The 20,021-nt window shown below is 37.5% G+C and overlaps 1 protein-coding gene across 1 annotated transcript in view; it reads left to right on the forward strand.

Moving 5' to 3' along the window:
* The window catches only part of LOC119077365, a 122,959-nt gene that overhangs the window by 36,905 nt on the left and 66,033 nt on the right, over positions 1-20,021 (forward strand). The window contains exons 3-4 of the mRNA XM_037184550.1: positions 10,808-11,018; positions 18,558-18,694. Of these exons, the coding sequence (XP_037040445.1) occupies positions 10,808-11,018; positions 18,558-18,694 (348 nt within the window). The remainder of the gene's footprint in view (positions 1-10,807; positions 11,019-18,557; positions 18,695-20,021) is intronic.

Consider the following 20,021-nt stretch of genomic DNA (forward strand, 5'->3'; position numbering starts at 1 on the left):
TTTGTATGAAACCCGAGCTCGGTAGACGAAATCGTGTTCTTTCGGTCAGTCAAATTTCGTGTTTACAGTTACTTGGAACAAACCTATTGTCAAAATCACGTTAATTGAACTGTCAAAATTTCTTATAAAATTTTCTTCTGTATGAGCTTTCGGTTGCAATAAAGCCTTAGGCTTTTTACGAGTTCCACGTTTACGTTTTCTTGGAAAGAGTTCGTTTGCATATCGTATAATAACAGTAGGCATAGGCATATACGTATCTGAGTGTACGGGGAAAACGTGGTGTCTATGCCGCTAACAACGTCTCTTTATTCGGTTTTTATTTCCTTTTTTACCATTTCTTTTATTGCCATTAGCCAGGAGAGTTATAATAACATGAAAACAGTTTCTGAATTTTCTTCACATTATGTTGTTTTTCCCTCCTTTCCTTTCTGCAAAGCCATTTTCTTCATCTTTTCTCTCTCCCCGGTTAAAATAAGAACATTTCCGTTCATTAAAAACGAAACATATTTTTATGATTAATGATTTCGTTGTAGCCTGGCTGAGGTAGGTATAGGAGAAGACGGAAAAAAAGGAACCCTTAGATGTATACATCAGATAAGCAAAGCCACACAAATCTAATTCGTATCCATTGCGTAATCACTGGCACTGTGTTTCAGATGATCGAATAAAGTTAATATTTTGAAAGACAAAAGACCGCGCGCTCATTTTCTGTGCTTACTTAATTAACAATATATAACGGCATCACAATGTCGTTTATTATATAATTTACGACAATTAATGTACTTACACGTATATCATAACTTAATTCTGTCCCTGTCTTTCCACCCCGCCCGCCCGCCTGCTGCTTTATCCTGTGTACAGTTAAAAAGTTAAATAAATTTTTGTTTAAAGTGAACGACATTATAATAACGGGATAGGTTTATGTGTGGAAGGAGATGCCGCACATATTTTATATATATTCCGTAGACTGAGAATATTCCATTTAATAGCATCATTATGACGCAACGGCGCTGAAAGGTGGAATTGAAGGAGCATACTACATATCCGTATCTGTACGCGGTTGTTGAGACTGTATTATATAACCGAGCATTGTCATTATACATATCCAAACGTATAACGTACAATACGTGTAAATATGAGAAATTAATAGTCGGGAGGGCTTGGTTTAATCATAAAACAATTTTCGGGTGATGGTGTGATGGTTGATAAGTTTAATTGCAAAACTTCAAGTGACAGTGATGTTAATTCTGTCAGCTATATTCAAATTGAACGGCTTGAGATTATTTATCTTTAGAGACAAAATGTTCGTTCCTGCTACGCAGTTATGATCGACGGAGATATACATGCGATGTTTATGTTAATTCAACATCTGTTTCAAGTTTGTTTCGTAATTAAAACTTGACATGCAAAAAAGAACATGTGAGATGTTAATATATAGGAGGAGGAGGAGGATGAGGGGCTCATATACTCATTTTACCAGAGTTTTGTAATCATTTCATTTAACACAAACATACATTTCAATTAACCATCTCATCTCATCACATCATATGTGATTACGTAAATCGCAAGTCATTTTTGCACCGGCTCAGACCGATTCCGTCTTAACGTGTAATGGTTAAGATAAAAATATGTACGAACCCATTGAGAAGCGATGCGTTACGGCGGGCGCGGTACAAAGCAATCGATGTTGTCATTTTGTTTCAAAATTCTACTTTTGTGATCTTCGCAAAAACATCTCCGCAATTCACGCCGTAAGTGTGCTAAAAATTTGAATTTCAAGTGAACGAGTCGATGAAAAAGTGAACCAAAAGATACATTTCAACGCTTCCTTGCACGAAAACGACGCCGCGTTGGAAAGACTTGCGTGAGAAAGATTTTGAATTTCGACCACACTTACGGCGTGAATGTCAATGACAATCAAAAGTGAATGTGGTCAGTCAATTTTACTACGGTTGACAACCTAACAAAGTGAGTTTTACTCAATTTTACTTGTGTCCAACGTTATGACAATTATATTCACTTGAAAGTAGGGATCCGCACGTTTTTGCAATGAAATTATAAACCAGGTATGGTCTGTTCATGCACACCGGACGACATTGCGATTTCATATAAACAGACTCACCTCATGAGAGTTGAGTTTGTTTATATGAAATCGCTGTGTCCTCCGCTCCATACAAAGTTTGACATTCGATCATACCTTGTGTTGACGTTCATTGCGTTTTTGCGGATCTGCGGTACCTTTCAGTGTTTATATAATGCTGTTGTATAATGCAAAGTAATACCATTAAAAGGCACACAGCGCAAGTTTCGGGTAAATTCGTGCTCAGCGCAATTTTTTTCGATGCAGCACTTTTACGATTTCAATAGCACTTATGCAGCGTTAAAAGACGTTTCACCACATTTCGTCAATCCACGTGTTTAGTGGTATGGTTTGTAGCGCTGCATAAAAAAGCGGTCGAATCCGATATTTCAAATTTTTGTATGGGAATTCACATTCAAACGTTGATATCTCCGTTGTTTTTGAAGAATAAAGGTGGCCTCAGAGTCATCCGTTCTCATTCCGTTTTGCCTCCTTGTACGTGACAGTTGTCATTTCAAACAATATGATCAATTGTCTGAAACGCCAACTGTCATGGACATTGTACGCGTAGGCAAGACGGAATGATAACGGATGACTGTGAATTCAGACTAGGTCTCGATTTCCACTTACGATAAAAGCACTCCGTTTTCTCTCCGTTTACACTTCAAACAATGGAAAAGAAGTGTCTTTTAGGTTAATGGAGGCAGAGCAGAGTGTTTTTTTGGAAGTGGAAATCATGCCTAGCTAGGTTTGCACATTTTTATGAGTTTCAATGATTTGCATACTCATTTACGTAATCTGTTGAGTACATCAACTGCACCTAAATTTCGCCTCAAACATGGAGAACATGGCTCCGTACCTTTTATGAAGCGCTGAAGATTGGTATTACCAGCGGCTTATATACTCTCCAGTCGAGTGATAATAAACGTTAGTCTATTTCCGGAAATAGCAAAACAAAAACTGTTAAAACCATAGAATGAGTGCTACTGACCACACCAATCATGGGAGAAAGTTTTCAGTTCAGACGAAAATTTGAACGACCACACAGAGTAAAACAGCAGAACATGCCACTCTCTACCTACATGCTAATATCTTAATTCCTTTATGTTGAACTGTCCTCGCATGGCAGCCCAGTTCAATCGATAGAGTTTTTAATCGAAAATTATCCGAGGAATTTTATTGCCAACCATTTACAAGTTCTTCACACAAAAGCCGACGAATGTACATAAGTTCTCGCTGTTAAAATTCGCTTAATGATGGCCACATTATCGAAAACATTTTCAAATCAACGTTCTCACAACCACAGGAATTCCTTCTGTTCAGAACAATGCACTTCCCCCCCTCACCGCACATTTTCTTTATCATTTTTAACAAAAACGGAAAAATATAATTTCAATTGTTCGGAGAGAGAGGATACATAAAAGTATTACGACAGAAATTCCATAATCATTTTCAGTTGGTGCGCTCCAACAGAGAAACATTTTCAATAATTTCTTCTACTTCTTCTTCTTCCACTTCTTCGTCTCCGTGGTCTCATTCCACCCCACTCCATCCCCGCCTCGACTGGAACGGCATTTCCCAATTTATTATATTATTTTTTCGGTTAATTTAACATTTTCTTCATTTCTTTTTATCGACTTGTATAGAATGTTCTATCCAACTATGAAAATATTGTGTTATTTGTATAGAATTTGTCGAATTTGGCATTGTAGATGATGCGGTAGCAAAGGAAAAATAAAGGAAGACGACGAACGGCATAGATATTCGCTATTATGCGCCGTTTTCCTTTCATCAGTTTCCTGCTGTACATTTTTCTCTTCTTTCATTCGTTCTATAAATGGTGGAAAACCGTAACAGATAAAATACGACAAACCGAGGGGAAAAATGATTGAATAAAGTCTTTTATGGCAGAAAAAGTTGATTGAGATGAAGTGAGGAAAATAAACATAAAACTACTCGTGTTTATAGGTTGGACTGCAGAAAGTAGACTTGTGCGCTGCACATTTTCCTCCGCTCATTTGCATTCGATATTCTGTTGTTTTTGACAAAAGAACCTATGTTGGTAACACTGATTTTGAGCTAGTTGCATGTCAAAATTGTATTTCACGATGGTATAGCGTTGCGCTGTAGGTGCTACCAAAGTATATAAACACTGAAGGTAATGCAAATCCGCAGTTACACAAGGATCCAAACTTTCAGGTGAATTTTAGCTCCGTCATGTTACACACGTATTGAATTCGTTTGCGTCAAGTTGCATCTAGTGGTGAGTTTGGAACGATTTAGCGGCGTTATGTTGCACACACATAAAATTCGTTTGCGTCAAGTTGTATTTAGTGCTGAATTGGAAGTATTTAGGGCCGTCATGTTGCACAAGTCTAAGTTAGACAACATACGAAAATGAATTCACCTGAAAGTTTGGATCCGTAATTTCTCTGATCCGATGAGGGTCTGCATTACCTTCAGTGTTTATATACTTTGGGTGCTACATAGTCTCATAAAACTTTGACATACAACTAGCTCAAAATCAGTGCTACCAACACAGGTTCTTTTAGCCTATGTTTATCTTTACTTCTACAAGTCGTATATATCTCTTCTTCATATGGTTCGAGTCTCGATGATTGGAACTTATTCGTCAAAATTGCATGAATTTTCTTCTGTTCTAAGAAATGCACTGATAAAGAGCTAGAACCAGTGCCGGACTGGCTCAAAAAAGCCCTTCGGGCGTTGTATCGAGAAATTTTTCAAAACGCCCTTCGTGGTCATTTATCCATACAAAAATCAAAAGGCCCTTCGGGAATCGGCCGAACGCCCATAGGACCAGTCCGGCACTGGCTAGAACACTTACTGCACGTCGTCGTAATATAAGGTCGAAAATTCACGAGCAACTTCGCGTTGTTGTGTTCAAAATCATGCTGCGTTTACCATTGTTTAGCCTATGGTGAATATTTATTGTGATGGAAAACTCAGCATAATGGTCAATCAACGCAAAATTTCTCGTGCGTTCTCGACGTAAAGTGGTCAATGAGTTCAAAAGTATATGTGTGGGAACGAGTTACCGTATAATCGGTAGGGCGAGTATGTCAATCAGATGTCGAACGATGATGCTCATCGTTCTCTCAAACAACGAGGTTAAATGTAATTAGTCGTGGGCGAAACGTAGAAAGGACAACACTTGTATTTCACATCACTGTGAATCAAATAAATAATTGTTCATTTTATGGAATCGGTTGGCGTTTTTATTCAACTAGAACTTCATCGTTTCCTATATGGGGGCTCAACCGGCCAGTGATCAGTATGGAATATAAGTGTTGAAAAGCGGAAAAACATAATTACGTTGCGGAAAGTAAAGCCAGACTCAAAAATTTGTGCAAAGAGTTCAGGTGAAACGGTGTTTTCACGCTGAACAAAAGACGTAAAGAATTTAGGTGGAAACGTTGCCTCCATGCTAAATAAAAAGGACGAATTGAACAGTAAAGTGTTATAGTACCTGAAAATTCATACAACGCAAAGTGAAAAGACGAAAAAAGATACGAAGGACAACTTTCGAGAAGGCTTTTGTTACGAGCGCGTGGTTTGTTCAGAGACAATAGACGCAGCACACACATCAGTACAGCAGACGATCGTTCGAGTGTGTTTCATACATTGGGTGAGAAGAGCAATAAACGGATCGAACGTACATGCACTGTTAGACAAATATTAGGCGTGTCAGCGAAATGGAATGCTAAACTGCTACGAATTGAAATAAAACCGAGCGAATTTGGATCGAAGTCAAGAGTGGTCGAATCAATGATGGTCGAATCAATGATGGTCGAATCAATGATGGTCGAATTAATGATGGTCGAATCAATGATGGTCGAATCAATGATGGTCGAATCAATGATGGTTGAAGCAATGATGGTCGAATCAACGATGGTCGAGTCAAAGATGGTCGAGTCAAAGATGGTCGAGTCAAAGATGGTCGAGGCAAAGATGGTCGAGTCAAAGATGGGCGAATCAATGATGGTCCGAGTTCATGAGAGGCAGTATATCAAGCGCAGTGGATTGCCGAAAGTCCGAAAATCTGAACATTTGAGGGCAAATGTTTTGTTAAGGGGGGTTGTGTGGGAACGAGTTACCGTATAATCGGTAGGGCGAGTATGTCAATCAGATGTCGAACGATGATGCTCATCGTTCTCTCAAACAACGAGGTTAAATGTAATTAGTCGTGGGCGAAACGTAGAAAGGACAACACTTGTATTTCACATCACTGTGAATCAAATAAATAATTGTTCATTTTATGGAATCGGTTGGCGTTTTTATTCAACTAGAACTTCATCGTTTCCTATATATGAACAACTGAAAGCAAATCCGCAGAAACACACGGAACCTACTTATAGGTGAATATAGATTTCTTAATGTGGAATTGGCTTTGTAACACATGCGAAAACGCAAATCAAAACAAAGCAGTTTCAGCAACATTATCACGCCAAACGTCACGGATGTAACGAAACAAATGACTCGAAACTTGGGCATTTTTTGTGATCTGCTGAAGGTTTGTAGTAGAAATTTGTCGTCTACGACATACTTTCTACTTACCGTGTGAAAGACAAGATTATTTTTTTTCAATTTTTGCTTTGTTTAAGTATGGTTTTCACTTAACAAAAAGTACTTAGCCGTGTAAGAGCAAGCTGTCAAATAAACAAAGCAAAAATTGAGTACTTTTTTGGTAAGTGTAAATCAAGCATTACTTGACAGCTCGTTCTTTCACGGCTCTATCTCACTGAGTACTATTTGTTGAGTGAAAACCATACTTAACGCAGAGAAAAATTCACAAAAAAGAGTTAAGCCTGAAAGATGGCGCCAAAGATTACACGATCACCATACATGAAAGAGTACAGAATTTGAGCTAGTTAGTTGTCAAAATGTATAAGACTTTGTAGCTCCTACAGCGCTTCAGCGCATCGCTACACCATCATCTCATAATATTTTGACAGCTAACTAGCTCAAGTTCGGTACTACCAACACATAAAATTTTAGCCTATGTTTTTCTTCTACATGTCGTATATATCTCTCATTCATATATGCGATCACCCAGCATTGGATGTTCTTCCTTAAACTCTGTCACTTCTTAGCCTCCCCGGCACACCTGTCTTCCCTCCAATTTTTGTCTCACCAAAAATTATTAATAATTCTGGTTTGATGCCCACATGACATAACATACGTATATATGACAGATGAGTCTGTTTTGTGTTTTGCCGCAGACAAAATACAAATGGGAAAAATTAATTTAACACGACAAAAGTGACACAAATTTTTGTCTCTTTATGTTTGTGTAATTGGAAATTCATTGAATGGATGTTTTGTTTGTCGGTGATTCCATTTTGTGATTCATTTCGTGTAATTACCAAATGTTTATGGATTATGTAACAGGCAAAAGCTTTAACATTTTGTTAAACTATATTGAAGAATGCGATGTAGGGTGGGTAGACGAAGGTGAAATAGAAAAATTGTCTTTGCCTCTTTTCAAATACACTGCACACTAGTCTCCATTCTCCATTTCTATTGAAAACAGAGGAAATGATCATTACAGTCGACAAAGGATCCACGCTTTGCCGACGAGCTCCATAGCTTACTCACTTAGATGGTGGGCACCCCAACATATTATTGGTTTTGGTCTCCTCCAGCATTGTTCTCCACTTTTACCTATTCCTCGCTTACTTTTAGTGCTTTTGGTCTTCTTGGTCTTGGTCCTGGTCTTCATTGGAATTTCAATTTAGAACCTTCAGGGACACATCTTCCTTATCCAATATTTGTGCGAGGCAGAACCCCCATCAGTCGATTGATTTTGATGAATTTGGTTAATCAAGCTCGTTGGAGAGTCTTTTTCGTCAATTACCTCAAAATATTAACGGAAGAATTCTACAAAAGTGTCTCTTTGTCTCGTTCTGTCATGTCCCAAACTTTCGATCCATTTGCTACAACTCGACGTACAGTTCACATTTCAAACGTATTTCTCACCGATGCTATTTCTACAGTCATAGGCACTGAAATTTCAGCATGAATTTGCTTCAGCTGTTTTTCAGGTGATCTACACGTACAACTGTTTATACGGTTGAAGCTGCTACACGCATACGCGTGGTAGTGGTGAAACTGTGTAAAGACGTATTTAACAGTTTTGATTGTTTGTATGGATCAGCTGAAGCAAATTCATGCTAAAATTTCACTGCCTCCAACATTATGACTGTTGACAAGAATTCCAAGGTAAATAAGCCTGTCGATAGTCTCGAGATGCTTTCCATTCACCTCCAGCGTATCGGCCCATTGGTCTGTCATCAGACAATGAAGTCGTCTTCTTCTCAGTGCCCTTCTGTACCCTCCTCTTCAAAGTTCGTGAGATTCTCTTTATGTCCATATTCTACCAACATTATGTCGATACCTTATAGATTCTCAACGTAGCCTAACAGCTGACTCAACTTTATTGAAGATTTTATCGCTGGTTTCCACGTCGCACTCTCGTATTACTTTCTCAAGCAAATTGTACGGAAGCATTGCGTCAAATATGACATTAGAACAATGAAAAATGTGATCGAAACAAAATCTCAATTGTTTCGTCTGTTTTCAGCATAAGAACACTTTAGACCCGAAACACACGAGCAATTTAGCGTTGCTGAGATCGACAATGGAAACTGATTGAAGTTGAGTCTCTACAGTACAACTAAAACAAGTCATGACAAGTACCAGCCTCCAAATCTTTTCTATGCTAATGTGCTTTGATGGATCTAAAACTGGCTTGGCATCGACTGTGCTGAGTACGACTTTTATGCAAATGTTTTTCTCCGGAAAGGTTGATTGGCAAATCCAGCGGATTATAAAAGCCGATTAAACGTAACGTCGTCGTGTACTGATAAATTCAGGTGAAAAGAAATCGCAATTTGTATTCAAAATACGGCGAAATCTTAATCATTATCTTCGTTAAATCACCTCTTCCCTATGCACAAGAAAAAGAAAATCCATCCAGCAGACTATATCTCCGACACTCCACCAACAGATTTAACGTGTAATATCTCTTGAGCACACATAAATAATGACAACAGAACACTTCCTCTTCGTCGTTCGCCCTTCATTAACAACATCGACCCATAAATCCACTCGAAACGGTGCCAACAAAACGATGTTTTTACAACCGTTCCCCGTTTGCAATGTAACACTTTTTAGTCATGTCATGCCTCTAATGTAATGATTATTTTTCTTATTCCTGATGTCACAAAAGGACCTGAAAAGCATTCGAGTGTAAGGAAGACGGGTGAAGAAAAAAACGACGACCGTATAACAGAAACAGATCTGCATTTTGCTCCTCTGCTTGGAATATTATCATTTTCATACCGAAGAAGGTTTTCTTTTTCTTCCTTTTTTTTTCATTAACGACAATTTCGTTCACCTACTTATATTTTATGATGATACTCCAGAAAGCGTCTCTCCCACTCGGTGTGGGTGTAATGCACACCATGTTTTTGTGCGTTAAGAGAAATGGAATGTGTCGGCGTTTGGACTTTTTGTTGGCTTGGGATTTTAATGTTTTATAACAGTTGCATAATAATGGCAGTGCCAGTTCGTTAATCGAAACGTGCCATATTTTGAAATTATGTCGCACTACCAATTACTATCATTGTGGTACAGAGAAATGATAACAGGTGGCGTTGCTGCTGGTGGTAGCGAACCTTAAGACGAATCAACACAACGCTAAATTTTAGTCTTTAGGTTACACAACCACAAACATTTATTACCTGTACTCAAAGTCAACAAATTATTACACAAAACGATGGTCGCACTTTTTCTAAAAAGGACGCGGATACGAAGTTTTCATCCAAAATATATTAATTTTGCGCTCACATTTAGGCTAAAAGTTAGCGTTGTGTTGATTCGTCTTAAGGAAGCTACAGGGAAACTTTCTCTGTTTGACCGACGCACTGCAAATCAAGCACCAGTACAGGATATACATAATTAGCCTACTCGACGCAGAATTTTCATTTAGTTTTTAATGGGCCAAATAAACGAGAAAAGCTGTTTATCTGTTTGACCGACGCAAAGCAAACGTCTTATTTATATTCTACTCTGTTGCTTGCTTGGTTTGCAGTTCGTTGGTTTGACATTTTATTGTTTTTATCATACTCGCGCCATGTTGTGACGTAACAGTTATTTATCTAGACGGATAAATCGGCCGTCTAGATGGATAAATGGAAATTATTGACTCGTTATTATTGTTGTCTCGTTTTCGCTCATATGATAAAATAGTATATCGATACATGAGACGTCATCTCGGCAAGCCTCGATTGTCCGTCTCATGTATCGATAATCTCATATTATTTGTTCAAAACAAGAATTTCCAGTTTTGTTCACGCATTCTAGCAAGGGTGGTATTTCTTGGGAGAGTGTCAGAGGTTCCATAGGTGTTGAGGAATTTTGCTCCGTGTCATTCACAATAATCCACAAAGTGACATTTTTCTTATACAAAATGTGTCATTTTGTCAATTATTGTGAATGACGCGGCGCGAAAGTCCTAGCAGCCGTTCCATAACTCCAACTACGCTTTTATAAGCCAAAAACACCTAATTTGGAGTTATTCAGAGCTTTGTATTACATTTTACATGCGTTGTTGTGACACAATCTACGAATTCTTGTTAAATCTTCCGCAAGTCTCGTCAGTCGGAAACACTGTTAATTGCATCGCTTTCCTCTCTTCAATTTCAGATGCCAGAAATGAAATCCAAACATGCCAACACTAAGCTACCCGCAATCCTAAAATTAATATTCTTCGCATTGGCAATACACATTGGCATCGACGCCTGCAAAATATCGGAATTTGCATGCCGTGGCGGCTCAACATGTCTGCCATTGGACAAATATTGCGATGGTCGCGATGATTGCGGCGATTCCAGTGACGAACCGAAATTCTGTACAGGTAAGTGGGCTATTTAATAGAAAGATCATTTTATTGCCTGCCCCATGCGAAAGTTGATCATTACGTAGCAGTTTGCCCAGTGCGAAAATGATCCATTAAGGTGAAGAATATTTTCGGTTCATTTAACGTGGATTCCGTTGTAATCAACTTTCGCATTGGGCAGGCAGGCGATAAGTCAGAGTACATGGGAAGCTGCTGCGTCAACTGATTCGGAAACAATTTTGTGACACTCGCAACCGCACTCGTGTATTTTTTGAGCAACAAGCTCGGTAACTGTCTTTTCTATAAGTGAGTTTGTATATCCGAGTCGAAGGCGAGCAAGGAAACACGAGTGAGTTTGCGAGCATCACAAAATTGTTACTTCATGTAATGAATTACTTTCATAGCACCGAATGTAATCAATAAAAATGTTTTCTGCTTTTTTGCTTCGTTAAATTCGTAATCAGTTTGCTCTGATACATTTCTTTGCAACATTCAAAGTGCCTAAAACGCCTACTAATGCCCTTACGCTCATAAGGTTCTTTAACAATGGTGGAAAACTGTTCGTATCTTAAAACCCTTGAGCTTCGTATGAGATACATTAATATAGCCAGCGTGATATAGGTCCCGATAACGAGTACAAAAATGCTTTCACCACAACCCGTTTAATACGGTCCATCACACACAGAAGATAACAAGACAGTGCCTTCATAAATCCTTGAGTTCATTTGAATTTCCCGTGAAAATTTAAATGCCTCCACCTTCGTACACACACCGTGCCTCTCACAAAGAATGAATTCGTCTTCATTTAAACAGTAAACGTATCCGAGCTGGTATGAAAAGCACCGGGAGATGGGGATAGAGGAGGCAGCACCAGAAAAAATTGTTATTCTTTCATCTTCAAACATTGACTCATTCAGTGTAACGACTTGACTTTGCATATTTCAGTGAATTTTCGTTTAAATATTTAATTTTGAACATTTTTCGGCACAGAAATGTCGGGCTCTACGAGTATTTAGCTGGATCAAATAGTATATAGAAAGTGCTTTGAATTTTCTGTTTCATAGTTTCATCTATTGATTCCCATTGATGATGAGGATCATATAAGTACGTTGGATACGGTATACGGGGCATGGCTGTGTATAATATGGTATAAACGAGTCGGAGTATAAGTAAATGTTTGATCAAACTGGAAAATTATAAAAGAAAATCCATCATTGCGAGTGAGAGCTGTAGAGGAGAAACGCAACGGTGGGTGTGTGTATAATCGTGTATTTATGTACACGGACTGAATCCCAGAATTGAGACGAGAAGTCGTAAAGTTTATTCCGTTTTTAAGTTGAAAGAAAAATATTTCTCAGGAGGAAAAAAAAACTTTTCTTTCGTTCTCGTTTCCGTCTTTTCATCTTCGATTAAATTTCAGAGCAAATCAATTATAGTGAAGTCAATATTTGGAATGGAAAAATGAAAAGGTTTGCAACGAGGAAAATATTAATTTTTGTATTGATTTAAACAAGTCGCTCTGCGTTCGTTTCCACTCCTCGTTTGTTTTTCCATCAAACAGGAACTCTAATGAAATTGTCTCCAATGTTATTTTAAAAACGATGGAAATTATTTACATTTCTTGGAACGCGAAGGATATGATGATTGAAGTCAGAGCAAATGATTTCTGGTATAAGCATTAATAAATTGAACTATTGATTTTCTTGAGAACACGCGATTATATTTCCACCGGATAACATCGGTATAATACATACACTCATCGCGGTGTTGCTTCTTGTACAAATGGAATCTCGGATTTGATTCCATTCTTTTGCTTGATTACATTTTTGATTTTTAAGAAAATTTCTAATTTAATTGTCGCTCTGCTATATCTGTGAATTACTGTGTGATTATAGGGAAAATCCATTGACAATCACAAACCAAAATTCACAAAATTCATACATTAGCCACTTGAAACAACTGTCAGTCGTAAAATGGGAAGTAATAGATTTCAATGGGTTCTGCAAAAGTAATTCATTACATGAGGCAACAATTTTGTGGTGACTATTTTTGGTGGAACATTTTCGTCAATTTTCCCATATCTTCCTAGACTTTCCCATTTTTCCCTTAACTTTCACTAAAGAGGGATTTTTTTGAAAGTGGACCAGGCTCCGTCGGAGTAATTTTTTAGCGACTCTTTGCTTAAATGCCCAGATAGCCCTTGTCCCAAATAGTCTAACACCGCAGTCGTTTAATTTTGATATTCTTTTATCTGCTTGTGAAGTTCCACAAAAATTGCAAAAAGATATTTTTTGTCCGAGATTTACTGCCGCTACAGGCTATGGACATACATGTGTGTGGGTTCATTGGATAGGTGTTGACCAGTAGATACGGGACAAGCACAGATATCTTACATGTTTTCTGTACCATTGTTCGAAAATGACAAAAATAATGTTTCAGTCAAAGGCCGGAAATTTTTGTGAGCTTCAAAGGGGGATATCTCGCACCTGGCGAATATTTATTTTTAGATTAGTGGCTGTGGTTGGACAATACCTATCCAATAAACCCCCACACATGTGTGTCAATAGCCTGTAGCGGCAGTAAATCACGGACAAAAAACAACCTTTTTCGACTTTTGGTGGAAGTTCACAAGCCGATTAAAGAATATTAAAATCAAACGAGACTGCGGGTTTAGACTATTGAGGCCAAGGGCTATCTGGGCATGTAGACAAAGAGTCGCTAAAAAAAACCCGACGGAGCCTGGTCCACTTTCAAAAAAATACCTTAAAACATTTTTGAGAAAATTTTCTAAATGTTTTCCCAAAAAATAGCCCCCAAAATTAAAGCGCATCCACAAATGTGTTTTTTGAGCAACTTCCATCGGTACTTGTCTTTTGACAAGTGTTGTTGCATTCAGAGGCCTTTAAAACCTTATAAAAGTACATTATATGAGGTAAGTAATTTGAAATGTCGTATCCAGATGAGTAAAAGCATCCGAGGGCTCCAGCCCGATGTACTTTTACTCATCGTTATACGAGATATGAAATTATTTCCCGAGTGCAGTATATTCTCCACTTTACCTCCCTAGTAAGGTAAAGGTATGAAAGTCTTTCTATCTACTACATGGGTCTTAAAGGTCACACAAACCTCACAACGATGTCTGTTCCAGGCCAGTGTTTGAATTACAATAGATCAAGACATTTGTTTACGTATTGTCCGTTAACAAGTGGATCGCCACCGTATTCTGGTGGGGCTTGTTTTGTTTTTTTTTTTTTTTGCATGTTGCCACATGTTAATGACAATTTCAAGATATTTTAATTGGGAGGTTACGCTGATCGCTTGGTGAAAATGGACTTCACCTAGCACAAATTAAAGACCTTGTTTGGTATAGCAATTTGGGCAACATAGAGAAATTTAATTTCAAAACCCACCAAAATACCGTGCTTCCATCTACGTAAACAACACATACTGAACGAGCCAATCTAAATCTATTACAGAAGCAAGTTTCTTACAAAAACACACAAGTGAATTGACTAATATTTACGAATTGATGAATTACTTTCACAGCATCAAATGATTCTAGTTTATCACCTGTCCGATATGCGAAAGTTGAGTGTCACAATGGAATTCACGTAAAATGAACCGAATATAATAATTCATTTTCGCAGGGAAAAAACTGTTATTTAATGGTCAACTCTCGCATGAAGCACGCAATAAAATACGACATTTGCGTAACTATATTATGTTCCCATTATGTTTAGAGCTCAGCTTGTTGAATTTGGATTTTTGTATTAAGCGATCATGAATCTAGATGAATCAGGTCATTGTCGATATTTTCGCTATACATTTCCAGGCGTTTGACTTTTCATTGCTGCGGTAGATGAGCGGGTTTCCCCAACGTGGCAACAAAATTACTTACATATGCGATACATATGTGACATTTAGGATCAAAAGTTGATCTTTACGATCTGTCAAAGTGAAGTTTTAAATGTCAAACGAAAACAAATATTCGAAGTAGTAAGAAAATCGTTTATTTTTCCTCAGTTCTAATTCATGGGTCATAAATCGTACAAGTGTTTTCCAAGTAAGAACTACCATACAAAAATTGGAAATGCAAGGGCGCTGTGATTTTTACTGACATTTGTTTCGTTTGACATGTAAAATGTCACTTTGACAGGTGGAAAAGACCGAATTTTGATCCTAAATGTCACATATACAGTAGGAAAATCCTAGACCCTGCTCATCTCTAATCTCTATCAATTAACTTTGGTTGGATGGGCTTATATCAAAATGTCAGAGTTGAAAGTTCTATCTATCATTTCTAGGACTAATAACCTGTTGCACTTGAAGAATATTAACTTCTGAATTTCACCCCTACTAAGACATTCGAAACGACACTTTGTTTAGGTATGCTCACTGAAAAATGTCATCCAAACGAAAGTTTTATCGATAATCGATAAATATTGACTGATAATCGAATTATTAATCGATACATAGCGATAATCGATAAAACATTCGATTCACAAAAAATTCTGTTGTGCAGTCTATATACAGTGAACGACGTCTCAAATGTCTCACTGTCAAATTTTTCTGAGAATTTTATTGTGTCATTGCGAATTCCGTGAGACATTTGAGATGTCGTTCACTGTACAGTGTTAAAAAAGAGTCGAAATTTACATCGTACATCAAGCTCAGTTAAATTAACTGGTTTTTCCCCTGTTTTTACGCTCTTTTAACACTGTATTATCAACGTTTTTCCAATCAGTGTGTCATCTCATATACTATTGCTTTCATTTTTGCGACATTTTCCTTAAGGCCAGGTTATGGTTATATCGCACAGATGTAAGCGGGCATAACCTGGCCTTAAATTTTATGCATAAGTAAAATAGCTGCTTCTTCAGTTAGATTTCGCCATAATCCCGTGCATGGATGTATATGTGAATCATTATCTCTCGATTTTTTATAAATCCATTACTGACAGACTTATCAGACCATACAATGAACAATGTACCGAACATAACTGCACTTTATTTAAAAACAATACAGAAAACGTCCAACCAATTCATCCATACCACCACAGCAGAAAAAAAAACCGTTTCGCTGTTTCTGTAGTCCAATTAAACTATCAGCTAAAATTAGATATTGTCGATAAAGTAGGTCAATTCGGGTTAATTCGGGATAGGTTAAAAACTTTCAGTCCATTTTTTATGTTGTGTAAAGCTGCTATCTATAGATACAATACTATTGATGGTTGATTATGTAAATGCAGATATGTTGAGCTCTGGTAAAATTGTTTTTTCGCTTTTGATATATTGTTGGACCGACATAGCGATCCGGTGTATGGATTTAGAGCACGGCTGGCAGGTATTACTGGGTTACATTAATTTTGGATATTGTGCAATTTTCATATCAAAGTAAAAATTTAATGCAATTAAATTGGAAATTCCAAATGAAATCTGGTCGATTAGACATCCAACGTTGTTGCTCGCATACATTTAGGAGCATAGTTTACGTGTACGTAAAATACGTGAACGGGAAATGCATAGAAATGATGGTAATGTTGAATGAAATTCAAATAATCATGTAGGGCCTGCATTCATTCCAATCTGCAACGATTCAGAGAGCCGGTGGTCGCGCGCACTGTGTGTGGAGGGATTCTTTTGAAAAACAGCCTACCGAAATCGAACGCATTTTCTATTGGATTTTTTATATGTACCTAGAAAGGACTTCGACCCTAGAAGCCAAAACCACTTTCAAAAAAATTCTTCGAAGCTTGTGTGGCTGGTGAAAGGTGAGCAAAAACCGAAAAATTGCAATTTTCTTACAAAAATTTCTCCAGTTACACGAGCCGTACTGGGTCGTGTGGGGTGTCATTAGAAAGGTAATCACATGTACTATTGAGACTTAGTGGTTTTAAAAATCATCCACTCTGAAATACGTGCAGGTTAAGTTTTCAACTGAAGACCTACACTGTTCTTACTGAAATTTCTCGAGGTACACAAAACGTACATGGTTGTGTGGGGTATCATTTGAAAGGTAATTTAATGTTAACTTTACTATTGTTGACGATTAAGGTCAGTTCATAAGAAGAAAAAAAAACAGGAGAAAATCATAAAAGTCGTCGGAATTCCCTATAGTGGGAGGGGGACGGGGAAGACAGTGGACCATGAAGAAGTCACTTTTTTTAAGGAACTGAAAACTGATGACCTTAAACTTGTCAACTTGTCAAAAACGTAAGGAATGTCTAGTTTCTAGAAAAAGAAGTAGGAACTTCAGGACTAGTCCCTTTAAACAGTCACCAATAAAATCGCCATGTCACACAAATAAGCTTTCGTAAAAGTAAATTGAAATTTTCATAGGGAAAATCGGCACTAAAACGTCCCAAATATGGAACTTTCCATAATCCTCGAACTGAAATGAAGGAATGGGGAAGTAGTGAGTGATGAAATTTATGTTCAAGAAACACTGGAACTAGTATCCCAAGTTATAACTACTTATCTTTCAATGATCTAGAAAAAAGTGAAAAAATCCGTATAATCTATGGGATTTCAGGTCATACGTCAGGATCCTGAACATGGATCATGACCGGTCAGCTGAAGTCCTTGAATATAGTTTTCCTCAAGGAAAATGGATTCAAAGTTGGTGCATTTTCGGCGACAATTTTTGGAGGAACCCTAATACCGACTCCATTCCGACTACACAAAAAAAGTTCTACCATGGCAGTAGTAAATAGCTTTTCCGGCTGAAAAACAATTTTCCGGGAGAAAAATTTGTTCCCCAATTTTTCACGGCAAAAAACGAGTTAAACAACTAAAGGAAGTTGCACTATAAAGTCCAGTAACGAAGGAAAATTTTCTGTAAATCGAAAAAAAAATCCTTGAAAAATCCGTTGAAGCTTTAGAAAAGCCTCTCTTCATAAAATCTACAAAAAGGAAAAAAAATCCTCAGAAAACTACAGTCAGGGGCAGTAAAATTTCAGCATGAATTTGCTTCAGCTGTTTTTGAGCTGATCCACTCATAAAACTGTTTATACTTTTTATACGGTTTAAGGTGCTACACGCACACGCATGGGAAAAACAGCTGAAGCAAACTCATGCTAAAATTTCACTGCCCCTGACTGTAATACATTGAAAATCCAAGAAAATCCTTAAGTGGTAAAAAGCTAAGATTTCCATAAACCTAATGATGCCGAAATGACCGTAAGTCCCTTGACAAACGGGCGGGCAAACAATCCACAAAATATTTTTTTCCTCTAAAATTTCATTTTCTCATAAAAAAGGACACTTGAAAGGAAAGTCTAGAATTTCTGTTGAAATCGGATTATGTTAACCAACGAAACCTTTTCCAAATAAACTTTCCCGTTTTGCGTCATCATTTTGTTGTCTTAGTCGACATCGTAACTTGCTCGAAATTAACTTAAAATTTAGCGCCTTAATTACGATAATACAGAAGCTGGGCTGATGCTGCTCCGAATAATCGATTATTTAACGTTTTAAATTACGCTCACACACAAAACAAACAACAAAGAGAAGAAGAACATTCGCAATTCTATTTATGGAAATTTATTTTCTTTCACAGTATGTAACCGAACGTATTATGGTGATATTGGAAGAACATATTCGCTGCGAGTACCGCCACCACAATGGAATCGATTACCATTTTTATGTCATATAACATTTACGGCATCCGGTCACGAGCAGGGTGACATTGTACAGGTATGTATATGATGATTAACAGTTAACAAACAAAACGAAAACAGCAACAAAAATGGACACGAAAAACAAACGATATCCATCCATTCTTTGTCACCTCCTCTGGCAAATAATAATAAATTTGACACATCAGATCTGATATATTGTCAATTCACACCGTAAACTCTATCTCCATGGGACGGACATTGGACACACGTAATAGAAACAATGTTTAAAGGATAAAAGTAAAATTCTTTCGAAAATGTTCTAGCACAAAGGCACAGGGACAGGACATGTAACTGTATATATATATATGCATAGTATCCGGCTTTGCTCGGGATTATTTTAATGACCAAACATTCAAGTATTTTTAACTCCCCTGAAGTAGTTCTGTAAAAAAACGGAGTCTGACAACACTGCATCCAAGGCTAGACACGTCTTTATGCAACTAATTTCACAACTACTTCAGGATTTTTGCTAAAAAGCTGAAGTAGTGGCAAACCCACTCTGAAGTAGTTGCGAAAACAGTTTCAAAGTTTTGTAACTCTTTTCGATACTACTTTTGATGAAAGATAATTTAGGGAGCATGTTTAAATGACGTCTGCTTCTTTCAGTGCTGATAGCAGATTTAAACCATTGATAACTCGCTTATCATGCATTCTGAGAGTCCAATGTGTGTTCAGCAAAGTAGTTGAAAAAGTAGCCATTTAGCCTACAATCTAGCCTTGACTGCAGTGCTGCCATTTTTTACTACTTCACAAAGATATTTTCACGCGTCAAAAAGTGTCAAGCGTCAGAAATGGTTTCGTTTTTATAAAACGCATTCACGACGTAAAGAGACAAAAAAAATCGCGCGTCAAGTAACGCATGAAAGTGCCAAATCGCGTTCTTCCTAACTTGTCCTCATTAGTCGGTATGCCAAGTGTTAAGTCTCTAGGACGTTCCGTCTGAGAGACAAACAAACAAACCGACAAACAAACATTCAACTTTATATTATAGATATGATGTGCATATCGAGGCATATTATATGTATACCTTCGTTCGTCCATCCCCACATATTGTTACATTAAACTTACTTGGATACACATAGCATTCACTCCTCTCTCTATACACACACATATTATACGTATCATCACGGAAGGTAATACTTTTTATTTACTTAGGGGCTATGTTTAGAAGCTATTAGTGCTAACACGGTCAGTAAATTAAAGCAAAAAGCTAATTCAGGTCATTTGGGCTTGGGTTATTTACTTCTCTCTGCAACTGAAAGGCATCAATTCCATGTGTAACACACACGCACAAAAAATGTTTGTGTGTGACATATAGTCGAACGACAGGTTGTTGGAAAAGT

This window comes from Bradysia coprophila, unplaced genomic scaffold (assembly GCF_014529535.1).
Source record: "Bradysia coprophila strain Holo2 unplaced genomic scaffold, BU_Bcop_v1 contig_235, whole genome shotgun sequence".
In the NCBI taxonomy this organism is placed as follows: domain Eukaryota; kingdom Metazoa; phylum Arthropoda; class Insecta; order Diptera; family Sciaridae; genus Bradysia; species Bradysia coprophila.